The sequence below is a fragment of the Plectropomus leopardus genome, chromosome 6 (assembly GCF_026936395.1).
Source record: "Plectropomus leopardus strain MGB_pleo_1.0 chromosome 6, ASM2693639v1, whole genome shotgun sequence".
NCBI lineage: Eukaryota > Metazoa > Chordata > Actinopteri > Perciformes > Serranidae > Plectropomus > Plectropomus leopardus.
The window spans coordinates 37,387,860-37,401,008 of NC_142181.1; the positions used below are offsets into that span (position 1 = coordinate 37,387,860).

At 38.0% G+C, this 13,149-nt stretch overlaps 1 protein-coding gene across 1 annotated transcript in view; it reads left to right on the forward strand.

The window, feature by feature from the left end:
- Positions 1 to 490: 490 nt before the first annotated feature.
- ulk2 (unc-51 like autophagy activating kinase 2) overlaps positions 491 to 13,149 on the forward strand; it is a 51,913-nt gene continuing 39,254 nt past the window's right edge. Inside the window, exons 1-3 of the mRNA XM_042486259.2 lie at positions 491 to 1,627; positions 7,195 to 7,287; positions 7,490 to 7,531. Of these exons, the coding sequence (XP_042342193.2) occupies positions 1,538 to 1,627; positions 7,195 to 7,287; positions 7,490 to 7,531 (225 nt within the window). The 5' untranslated portion in view covers positions 491 to 1,537. The remainder of the gene's footprint in view (positions 1,628 to 7,194; positions 7,288 to 7,489; positions 7,532 to 13,149) is intronic.

Genomic DNA, 13,149 nt, shown 5'->3' on the forward strand with positions numbered 1-13,149 from the left:
AATATACAGCGCTTTTTATTTTTCGGCAATTGTCTTGTAGGCCAACATTTACTAAGTTTTTGCTAATTTTGGGGTTATTTCCTATTCCCCCCAAGTTCTTTTTGTTGCAAAAGGTATAAAAATGCAAAAACAGAGAAGTAAATGTCTGAAATATACATAATACACCACAGATATTATCAGATGCTTCTTCACTAACTAAAGCCCTTGACAACTTGTGGGCATCCCAAGACACTTTGCACACATCGTTTTAATAATTCTGACCGTCCAAAAATGCACAAAAATGAAGATAATGTAGAAAATGCGGTTAAAAACAAAACAAACGAACAAAAAAATACAATACAGTACAAAACAATGAAACACAACACATAAAATAAAGGCGTCCTCAGGCGGGTTCAGCAGAGGGACTACCCCTCGCTGCGGAAGGATAACTCTGGTCTCCGCGGAAGGATAGGATTTAAAGCGAGAACATGGCACTAATTTCCATGATTGTTTCAGTGACCGTCCGGACGGCAGGAGCCTCGCTCTGTCATAATGTTACTGCATACAGATTAAATACATGACTGTTTATTTTAGCAGGTTAACGTACAGTAGCTTCATGTGGAACTGAATGTAACTGAAGGTGACGGCTAACCAGCGAGCTAACATTACCGTTAGCTACCCTGTCAGAGCTGACGACGAAGGAAACAACCAAGTGTTCTTTATGTTTCACGGATGAAATCAGTGCTCACTGGGGGAACGGCAGTGTTTTTCAAGAGGACAGAAATGTGTCTCGTGGACTCGGACGTCTCGTCGAAGAAGACACAAAACAAGGACTCGTGATAAACAACAGCTCTGTGTTGACATTTGCGTTGCATCCTTTGGATATTTTATGCTAACAGTGGCTGTGGACGGATGTTGGCTAGCTTCATAGGTCGCTACAGCTTGTATTTTAGATAGACGAAGATAAATTTACTTTTAGCATCACTAAACAAGGTATAAGTGATTTGCATATTATCGTTAAGATGTTAGCAGAGAGCTCCCGTGGGCAGCAGCTATGACGCTCGGTGTAGCCGCAGGGTTATGTCACTGTCAGGCTAACAGATAGCTCGCTGTCTGCAGACGCTTCCTGTCTTTGCATGGTCATGTCCAGCTCGGGTGGAATCATGTAACGTTAAACTGTCCCTCTGAACAGGTTAGGTGACCGGGGACACACAGTGTGGTAGCGGAGGGTAACGTAAAGCTGGATTGCAGCTATCCAACTGGGTCAAAGACTGACAGCTGGCACCCATACAGTTCAGCTCAGGATTGTCGTTGGCCATGCTCAGAGCCGTCTGTCCAGTGTGACATTACAAACAACTTGTTTAGAAGGCACGTGAATGCATCATGTCCTCACTGCATCTCGTCTTTATGCAATAAGGAACATCAGAGCAGCCTGTCATGAAGTAAATCCGTAGTGCAGGAAGCAGCATTACCAGGACCGACAGCATCATCTGCTCTGGGATTATTTTCTGAAGAGACCAACAACGTTTGACATCAGCTGGACCACCAGCCCGTCATAATGGAGACTGTGGGAGATTTTGAGTACAGCAGGAAAGACCTGGTTGGACATGGAGCCTTTGCTGTGGTGTTCAAAGGGAGACACAGGAAGGTAAATCCATCACTTGGCTGCGGTGTTGTCTTGCCTCTCTCTCCTCTTTTGCAGGATAAAATGGGGCAGCTTCATTTAAAAATCTGGGTCAGTGAGTGGCAGTGCAGACTGCAGATCTGCAGCAGCATATGTGGCCTATCAGTGGCTTATTATTGCTCTGTAATAATCAGCTACTGACAGTGGTGGTAATATGTCGCCACTTTTTTGACTAGATCCAATGCGATGCACTGTAAAGACATGCATTTGATGTCAGTGTTCCTTTATCAGCCTGATGTTAGTTGTATGTATTTATGCTGCTTGGTTCATTCATGAAAGGATGAGTCAGGCAGCAGTGAATGACTTGCTGACGTACTGAGGCAGGAGGGAGGATTGGGTGCAGTGTTTTGCCTTTGCCTTTTTAAGGAACAAGCCTCTCTTATGTAAGAGCTGCATAAGGTTCATCCATACTGAAGCACTGGAACCTGTTACACTATTAACATAATGCTCAGAAATTGAATTTTGTCATAACATTTGATTGGAGTGTGTTATTTGTCACATGGAATGGGGAGTTTGTTTGTGTATGTGTGACAGAGAGGCAGGAGATGACATCACATTGTCCCCATTGCAACTGGTGTGAAACAGATGGCTCCAAATTCCTCAATGAATTTCCGAGCATCCCCACACTCCCTGCTGGAGCCTGGGCAGAGCAGCAGTCTATAACTAGCTCAAAGCCTGAAAACTGAGCTGAATGTAGCCCTGCAAACAGTCAGTCAGTCGCCACTGGAATCTGTGCATCTAGCACATCAGTCAACTGCCCACATGCCTTCATGTATTGTTAAAATGGTCCTGGCATGCCGTAATTGCATATAAGTCCTATCAGCTGTATGCCATTCAGTCTACTTATAGGAGTATTTCCATTTTGGAGTAACATGAAGGTTAGAGCCACCTACTTGCACCAGATGTGATGGATTGTGTCATTGCTGGGGCAGAGTTGGATTTTACATAGAGGCGCTCCTGTTACAATGTAATATCAAGACTTATATGCAAATATTATCAGAGATAAGGCAAGACAATCAGCTAATTGCAGCAGCAGTTGTGTTCTTGACTTTGTGAGGTGTTTCCAGTACACAGATTTAACAAGAAATGCCAAAAATACTCAATAAGATGGAATTTTATGCCCAAATCCAATTTCATTGTTGAATATTAGCAACAGCCACCAACCAAAAACAATGTTTATTTATTGGGTTTCTAGTCTACTGCCCTGATTTACATAATTTGAAAACTGATCTCACAGATTATAGAGTGCCCCAGGAATGAGTCCTTAAACTAAGAAGTGAGTTAGCCTTTGAGCACCTCCAGTTCCCTTGTCTCAAAGTCTGTTTTTTTTTTTTTTATGTGTTTTTGGTTAGAAGTCTGAAATAAGGTCTGTGGTTAACACAAGCTGAAGAGACTCTCATGTTTTGTTCTACAACATAAAACGTCTGTAATTACCCCACTATGAAATCTGAAGCTTTTATGTGTTTTAAAAAGAAGGTTGCTATCAGGTGGCTAAATGAGACTACAGAATGCCAAACACAGCTTTACAGCCATGCTGTGGTGGTGACGTTAGATCATGCATCTGTAGTGTACTTTGCTTATAGCCTGATGTGAGCTTTTTACTTCTAGTGGTTGCATTTATGCTTCAAAAATCCTAAAAGTAGTGCTTATTTGTGAACATTATCTTGCCAAACAAAACATGTAAGTATCATAAACATTTATTTATAACACACTATTTATTGCAAGATCTTGACCATCTGCAACTTTGTAAAGTATTTATAAATTTACAATTTTCTTTCTAGATAAGAACAATGGATAATAAACTTTATCAAACTCTTCAAGTTTTTCCTTCTTACCACACTGATTTTTGCCAAGCCTCTGCTTCAGTATAGGCAGTGATTATCCCAAAATAAATTCATAGAAGCACCCAATTATTATATATATATATATATATATATATATATATATATATATATATATATATATATACCAGATATATCAGATACTTAGATCTCTTCCTCCTCAAAGCTTTAATGAAATTGTGAGAGGACCAATCAGACAGAAATATATATTGCAGTTTTGGGTGTCGGGGCAATGGTTTTGGAAAAAATACTGTATAAGTTACTGCTAATTCAACCCAAACATTTCCTGCTGCTGCAGCTTCACATTAAAAGCATTTTACTGGTAAAAAATTAGTTGACTTTTATTATGAAGTTGTCACAGGAAATGTTATGTGTTTGTGGGTGAGATGAGCACCTTTGCTAGCACTGCAGTCATTTTCACCATATTTGACATCAGATCAGTTTGAAATCTTGCAGGTAGTAATGGAGCAGTGAGCAGCAGCCACAGTGAGCTGCACACATCTCCAAATTTCACTGTGCACTGCTGTCTGCAAAGTCAGGCACTGTGTAGCATCAGCTCACAGAATGATGAAAAAAATCCCAGTTATTGCCTGACTTCTATATTAAAACAACAATTCATAGTTATTGTAGAGTTAAACTGCATTTACTGTTACCACCAGTAACTGCAGTTATGCCAAATCAACCTAGACTGAAATCATCTCTGAGATCACCACCTGGTGAGATTTCTTTCAAAAACATGGAGAAAAAGGCAACGAGCAGCTTTGGTAAGAAAAATTCCACAAATCACAAGAAATTAGTAAATTGAAAGTGTTATTTAAAATATTGAGGGAAAACCATCTAGGGAAAAAAATATATTTCTAATCAAAATATTAACACATTTTCTTTTTTTTTTTTTTAACTTTTTTTGTTTGTTTGTTTCTTTTTATTTATTTATTTATTTTTAAACTAATTTCAATTAATTTTCCAGTACTTTTTACTAATTTCTTGCAAATTTTTGGGCCAGTTCTTGTTAAGCTGCTCATCACCTTTTCCCCTTGTTTTTAAAATAAAATAAAACCAATTTGCTCCAGTTTTAAGGGTTTAATGTCAAATACCAGTTATTAAGTTACAGCCAAACTTGCTTGTCTTCTTCCAACTCTGTTATAAATGTTAGTTAGCTGAAGCCACCCACTCATATCTCATATCTACTCTGTATGAAACGACATGCTTTCTGTATGGACAAGTATATTTCCACATTTTGGGGATCATATTTGCTAAAAATCACAATTTCTGAAATTGCCCAAATAAGATATAAAGTATGTTGATATTCTTTTGGTGTGATAGCCTTCTGCTCCGTCTCATCCTCCACCTTGGGCCAGTGTCTGGATGTAGCCGTGCTGACGTTAATCTCTGTGTTGCTCACACCTTTGTAATCGGCTGTGATTCATAAATGAGATTATGCATTATTCTGGAAAATGAAATCATGCTTGTGTCTTTACAGCATGACTCTGAGCAGAGGATAACTGCTTACTCTGCACTGCTTAACTCTCCATTACGCTGTGCACTAGCGAGCCATCAGTTTGGTTTGATAGAATATCTCAGCCCCCCCCCACACACACACACACCTCCTCCTCCTGCAGCATTACATGAGGGGCCAGCGGGGTCACATTTTTTTTCTATGGGTGTAGTGTCGGCAGCTCAGTCACACTTGGCTGGGCAGGCTGTCAGTGAGCGGGGTATGGATGCAGCTCTGTTGGCAGTGTGTCACACACACACAGACTCATGTCGAGGGCTTGTGTGCTAGATTCTATGACAGGCATTAGGCGGAGTGCTCTGCTGAACAAGAATATCTCCTTTTAACCTAGATTCATTTGGAAAGCATGTATTTTTATTGAGAGGATTCCTTTCCTGGGATCCTGCCTAACTTACCATATTGATTGTATTTGTCCATACTGTCTGCGTGTTTGTTTCAAGGTCGCAGAGACAAACAGTCCTCCCTGGGTCTATATCGGTGTCCTTAGTTGGGTATTTGCGTGTGCAGCACATGTGCTGAGAGCCTCTAAGCTCACGTGAGCTGCAAGTCTTTTTATACCTGCTCCACAAGCTCATCTGAAAACATTATTTCAGCCTTGTGAAAAAATAGGCCCCTCTCCTCTCTTTTAGCTTTTAGTGGAAGTAGGTTGGCTCCCGCTCTAGCTGTCATCTGAGTGCCTCGTCATTCAACGTGTCATTCAGCGCACCAGGCTGGCCTAGCTGTCAGAAACCCAAGTGGCCTGGTGTTACTGGCACGGCTAGAATTTCTTCTGTCCTTCTAGCAGGGCTTGAAATACTTTTTTTGTGTACATGCACTGTATGCACTGGTGCATCTAACTTTTAAAACTGTGAAATTACATGCACCATTTTTTACCTGCACATTTTTTACTGCACCATTTGGTGTATTTCTCCCTCTTTATCTGTAATTCCACCGTGATCATGGCCGGATCCAACCAAAGTTACTAGGGCTGTCAAACAATTCATTGTAAAAGTTGCGATTAAAGACAGATTTTCTATAGGTAATGGCAAACAATCCTATTTTATAATTGCATGTTTTTCATTCCATTATTTTGCATTCCAACAGTACTCATGGATCCCATGTTCATTCAGATATCTTGAGGTCAGAAGTCAAGGGACCCCTGTGAAATGACCATGCTGTTTTTCTTTGAAACTTTGAAGCACTGTTCCTCTGGATTCCTCAGGTCTTCTAGTTAAGATTCCAGTACTATCACTTGAGCTTTAAAACTCAGCCCGGTACAGCCTCTTAAAGACAGAAATGTTGGCCGGCGATTAACAAGATTTAAAAAATTAACATGTTAATTAAGGACCTTCATTGCATCGCGATCATCACTTTAATGCTGACGGCCCTAAAAGTTACAGTAATGTACAGTTAACTACTTCAGATTTTTATGGTCATGGGAACATTTTGAGCACTCAGCAAACTTAATACGGAATTATTTAAAGAAAATATTAGGACTTTCTGCCTTTGGTGAATTCTTGTCTTCTATTTTTATGAATATTTATTCATATTAATTCCTTAATTGAAATTACTGACTGAATAATGACCTTCACACTTCATCTACTGACTTCTTATAATTACAACAGCTGTTCAATGCTGTTTTTGAATATGAATTAAACTAATTGTGACATTAGAAGTTATTTTAAAAGAAAATTTTATAAAAAGAAAAAACATTTTTTTCCCAAAATATTTGTAAAAAATTGAAAAAACACTGAAATCCCTTATGATGAGGTGAGCTCTATGAAGTGATACATTTTGATATTTAATGTGAGTCACACTGAGGTGGGTCACATTACATGGAAGTATTAAAAAGAAACAATTTTTTGAATAAAAAAATAATATTGAAGAAGCACTACAACCTCCTATGGGGAGGTATTTCCTTTGGTCAAGTATAGTCATATATTTTGTGATTACCAAAAAACAAAAAAGGAGATCAAATGGGTGCCGTAGGGGTAATTACTATTAGATATTACAGTTAAAAAACAAACAAAAAAATCAACTAGTTGCATGCCAGACTAAATATCTGTAAAAGAATGGTTGCGGTGGACATAAGTTTCATATATCTTTGATATTAGTTAAGGGGACATGTTACAGGAACAGTGGGATGAAGCTGCTGTTTAATCGTTTTTCCTTTCCATCCTGCTTTCTTTGTTCCACAGAAGACCGATTGGGAGGTTGCCATCAAGAGCATTAATAAGAAGAACCTGTCCAAGTCCCAGATCCTTCTTGGCAAAGAAATCAAAATCCTGAAGGTCAGCATGACACTAATTGCCTCTCACTTATCTCCTCAGTGTATTTAAAGAATGATCTGACACTGACCTTGTGTGAGTCTGGACCTTTAACAGGAAGGTGCCTCGATGTCCCTGATAGAAATATGAGTGGTTCCATTAACTGCTGTAGTGTGCACGCTCCTGCTAACGCATGTATGTATTTTTCTGTCCTGTTTTCACTCAGGAGCTGCAACATGAAAACATTGTGGCACTTTACGATGTCCAGGTACGTTTTTTTTTTCTCTTTTCTTGTTTTGCATCAAATTGTTATCACCTAATGGAGAATGATGTATTCAATAGTATTTCAGTATTAATCTCCACTGAGTGATGTTTGCGCTGTGGATCTTTGAGGAGCAGACGAGCAGGTTTTCTGAGAGCTGGTCTGCTCCAGTGTCTGGAGCCAGTGTAAGAAAAACTTGAGTTAAATGGTTGAGGAGGATCAATGTTGCTATGGCTCGTCCTTCACTTTAATGCTGAATGAGGCTACCCTCTGTCTCTCGTGACTTAGAATAGAATAGAATGCCTTTATTGTCATTATACAATGAAAGTTAAGTGGCAGTTCTCTCAGTGGTATAAAGGGAATGGATAAAAAACGATTAAAATGATTGACCCAACAACTCATACAAACTAAACTGTAACAACAGTGCAATAAATAGATATTGCACTGTTAGTGTATTGCACAGTTCAAGCAGGATTATATTATTATTGCCCTAAGCCGTGATACTGCATAGTACCGAGTTCAGTTCACTGCTTTAGTGAGGGTTCAGCTGGGTTATTTGGGGACTTACTATTGCACTGTGATTCAGTGCCATCATGCTCTACAGTATAGTGCTCATGTGATGAAGCCCCACACTGATTTGCAGTGTTGCATTCAAGACCACCTCAGCTGAGACCAAGTCAACCAAGTCAACCAAGACTAGAGTAAATCAAAACCAAGACAAGACAAGAGTTGAGGGGTTTATTTGGTTAAAGTCAAGACAAGATTAGTTTGAGTCCCACACTGCATTATACACTTTTGCTAAAAATAGAAATATAAAGCATGCAAACCATAGCCACTTCTCTAATTGATCTGAAAGATCCACATTGGTTATTCCTCCTCAGTCACATTGCTAGTGTATACACAGCATTTGTGTGTGTTTATGTTTGTGTTTATGTGTGTGTGTGTAAGTGCACCATAAGTACTGCCCTGATATTTTAAAAAGGAATTATGGAGATGAATTTTATGTGTAGGAATTTCCCTTTGTTTTCTCTGAGCAAACAAAAACAAACAAACACCAAGGGGCTGAAATCCCAGCTAGCAGGGAACATTCCCACAACACTGGCTAACGTTAGCCAGTGTTGTGGGAATGTTCCCTACAAGTTGCAATAATGTTTTAGGAAAACATTTTAATCTAATGTTCAAAGAATGTTCTAAGGATGTTTATTATTTTAAATCATGTTCCTGAAATGTTGAATGCTGACTAAAATGTAATGTTTTAACTGCAACTGCAACATTCTGAGGCTGTTTTGGTGATGTTGAGAGAGGCGACAGATCATAGTGTCCTTTCTAAAACATTCCCACAATGTTACATGAGAACAAAGGACATTTCAAAGCAACATTCAGAACATGTTATTTAGGCCTGACATTACAGAACATTTGATATGAAAATGTAATGTCATGTGATATGTTAACAAAAAACAAAACAAAAACAAATGAATATTTTTTTGTATACAGAGGATGTTAACTGAACTTAAAGAAGAATGTTCCGGAAACTAAAAAACAAAAACAAAACATTATTAAAACATTGCACTGGTTGCATTGTACCATTCTCAGAACAAGACTTCTTCACTCAGACAAACCTGTTGTACTGTTTTTGGCCACAGCACACTGTCTGACAGGCCCATGTTCAGATATTAGATGAGCACTGATCAAATCCCCTTTGTCCTCTGGCTGGGAGCTTGGCATCCCATATCACATATTCCTGACACATCCACTTTCACATGCTACTGGATTAAAAAAAATATTTTGTAAAAATAAACAGTCATTGCTGGAGGCAGAATTAGTGTATTTTTCAGTTTACTATTTGTAGCATTTATCACTGGTGCCGTGTATGCTGTTTGTAGTGCATTAATGATGTTGCACTGTGTGTTGTTGGGTTGCTCGTTCTTGATTATGGTGGGTGTGGGAGACTGAATGCTTTTATACAGTTGTTGGCAGCCACAAAGTTTAACCCTTTGAAACCTGAGCAAATTGAGCAAACCTGAGCTTGATTTCTTTCAAAAACACAGGAAGAAGTCACAAGTTATGAGTTGCTAGAAAATTACCTGAAGGTTAGCACAAAAAAAGAAAGGTTACAAAAAAAGTAAGAAGAAACAAGAAACAAAAAGAAATACAGTGAATATATATATATATATATATATATATATATATATATATATATATATATATATATATATATATATATATATATATATATATATATATATATAAATTAAAGTTACAGTTTAAACAGCTGATAACACTTGTAATAACAATAATGAAAAAATAGTTTTCTGGACATTTTTTCAATTTTTAAATTATTATTAACTGCTAATATTTTCTCTTTCTCTCCCCTTTTGGAAAAAACTAATTTTCAGGTCATTTGCCTGTCACCTTTTCCTAATTTCTTATTATTTTTGGGGACATCTCTTTCCATGTTGCTCAATGCTGTTTTAGCCATGTTTTTAAAGAAATCAAACCAATTTGCTTCGGTTTCAAAGGTTTAAATGCATGTGAAAGGCGTCTGAATGCACAAGAAAACTGATGTCATTCCATGTTTGAAAGGGTTAAACATAATTTTGTATTTGTTGTTTTCAAATCATCTTTGAAACACTGCAACCAGCAGTCAGTTATTGGATTCACTTTGAATTTAAGCTATTTTTCTTACTGTGTGGACACATTAAAATACCTGTGGTTCTGTTAAAAGTGCTGAAAAATCATAATGTCTCCCTTCTTCAGACTGCTGTTCTGTTCAAATTTTCTGTCACAAAAGTCATTACCAAAAGACAGAGTGGAAATGCAGTGTTTGATATGATGTCCAGAATTGGCTATGAAACCCCTTACATTTGAGTGTTCTCCCAGTAAGGAGATTCAGAGGGATAAATGGGGAGTGAGGCAGTTGACGATTAATGATGAAGCACTTTCCACATAGTAGTGGTACTTCCTGTGTTTGTGTAAGCCTCCTACAGGGACCCTGCTGATCACTCCAACCATCCTTTCACTCCTCTCCCCATCTCCTCATCCCTTCATCAGCCTGCTCATGTAGCTCAGCAGGCAGGATACAGTACAATAGGTAGTTTCCATCTGTGAGGAGAAACATACAGTATAAATGGAATTTTAAAAGCTGGCTCTTGATTTTTATATTCAACTAAATCAGCTGTTTTTGTTCCTTAAGTGCTATTGAAGAAGAAAAAAAGAGTCCATAACCTTAAAGAATGTGTTCATTTGCAGTGAGTTCTTTACCAAGCACACAAGTTAGTAAGTTAAGAGAAAACTACAGTGGTTCAGATTAGAGACAGCCTATGCATTTTTATATGTTTTTAGAGATGATAGTGGAAAGGACAGACAAGATGCAAGTCATGAAAATATAAGTTTCTGACAGGTTATTTCATACCGAGAATAAAATTAAATGGGCATTGTGAGAAATTTGCTTAAAATACTTATTTCCACCAAATAAGGGCATTACCATCAATAGTGAACTCAGTCACTGTATTATTGTCTCCAGTAGAATTTAGTTATGATAGATTCTAAGGTGTTGAACCAATAGGATTTAGGTTGTAGCAGGGTCATAGGTATCAGGCCATTTTTACAGCTGCTATTCGTCCAGTTGGTGAGAATGGGCGGTTTTTCAGGTGGGTGAAGTCCACAGTGCTTTTTAGTAGTGGTGCGTAATTCAGAGGTAAAAGCTCTAACAGCTAGGTGAAGATGTTGATATCAAAGGATTTAATGTTACCCATTGTTATTGTCAGAGGGAGGTTTTAAGAAATAGCAGTTTTAGAAATTTTAGAGTTTGTCCAATTTATTGAATAATTGGACGGGGGGCTGTTGAGGATTTGTTAAGTATAACAGGAAGTCATCTGCATATAAACAAATTTTGTGGTGAAATGGGTTCCTGGATCTCCAACAATCACTGATTCCTAGATCTTCCATATCATTTTTTGTAACATCAGATGAGTGCCACGTTCTGTCAGAGCTGATATGTTTTCTTGCATGTTACACAACGTATGAGTTCCATCAACACGTCTCAAATGTCAATATGATTACTCTTGTTTTTGTTGGCTGTCTTGCATGACATAGACTTTAGTGATGATTGAATCTTTAATTCTTAAAAAGATGTATATGAATTTCAACCCTGTTGCAATTACTCTATTTCCTCACTTGGAGAAACGAAGTGGTGCTCAGACAGCACCACACCGATGCTTCTGAGACTTTGTGACCTGACTGGAGGAGATTGGCATCCACCATACGTTTGTGTAGTGCAGAGAAAATTTTTTAAAACTCTTACAGTGGTACAAGGAAGTTATACAACCACAGTCTTTCACAGGACCTCAGATTTTCAGTGTATGTAGGATCTATGAGTTTAAAATTGGTTTTATTTGGCTGAGGTTAGGTCTCAAATGTAAGGCAAACTGATTAGGCAAGTGCCTTTAACCCTTAGGGACTATTTTGCGTATGTATGCGCTTTTCATTTTTCACTTTCTGATATTTGTGGCTGTGTTCATGCATATGGCATACATTTTGGTAAGATTACCCCAAGTGGCAAGACTATTAAGGCATAAAACATGCATTGGCATTAATTCTGGGTTTTTGCCTTTAAATTTGTCTTTTTTTTACTATTTTCCACCTTTTGATGCCATTTTAACTATATTTGGCATATGGAGAAAATACATGCTATTCTACCAGGTGCACTGTCACAATCAATGTTGCTGCTAATTAATGTCATAACCTAGGCTGTAATGATAAAAAAATTTTTTAAAAATGTGTTACTGACATCATGACAAAAACGTGGCAGTTAAAGGGTCAAAATTTGAATAATTTGACATTTATGATTAGGGCTGATGTTGGTTTAAAAATATAAAGTCAATTAAAGTATAAAATCATATTAATGTACAATATTTTTTAAAGCTTGATTTGAAAAGTGCATTTTGTGTGCAAAGTGATTAGAGTTTGTGTGGGTCTTCAGAGTTGAATGTGTTGTTTGATCAGAAGATTCGACCAGTTGATAAAAGCATTAAGAATATTTTGAAATGTTAAAAATTTTATAAAACTAAATCATGTACACCTGTATAGCCTCCTGACACCTTTTCTAAATGCAGTAAACCTCTGGCTACCTGTATGTGAATCACAAGCTGCTTCAGTGGGTGAGGAAGTACCAGCTACCTGTCTGCCTCTCACAATGGCTGTGCATTGACAAAGTACGCAGGGCTACATGTGGGAGTAAGTGTGCAACCGTGAAAAATCCTTACTCTGGCTTTAGTTTGGAGAAGCTCTGCTTGTTAGCTGCTTTAAATGACTGCCTTAAGCACACAGCTGAGCAGCTCCCAGTCCTCCTTCATGGAGATGTTAATGTTAAGGAAGCGGCAGCAGTGTGAGGTAGACAGCTTTAATTATAAGGTGTTCAGTGCTCTCTCTTTCCTCTTTCCTGCTCTTCAGTACAGCTCTGTGGTTTCAGATTTTTTTAAACTGGCAGCAGAGATAACAGGAGATGTGTTTGTAGTGATACCATCATAAGATCTGTATCTATCTGTAGTTTTGGAGCTCTGTTTACATCAAGTGTTTTGATTTGTTACCCCTCTGTGTGTGTGTGTGTGTGTGTGTGTGTGTGT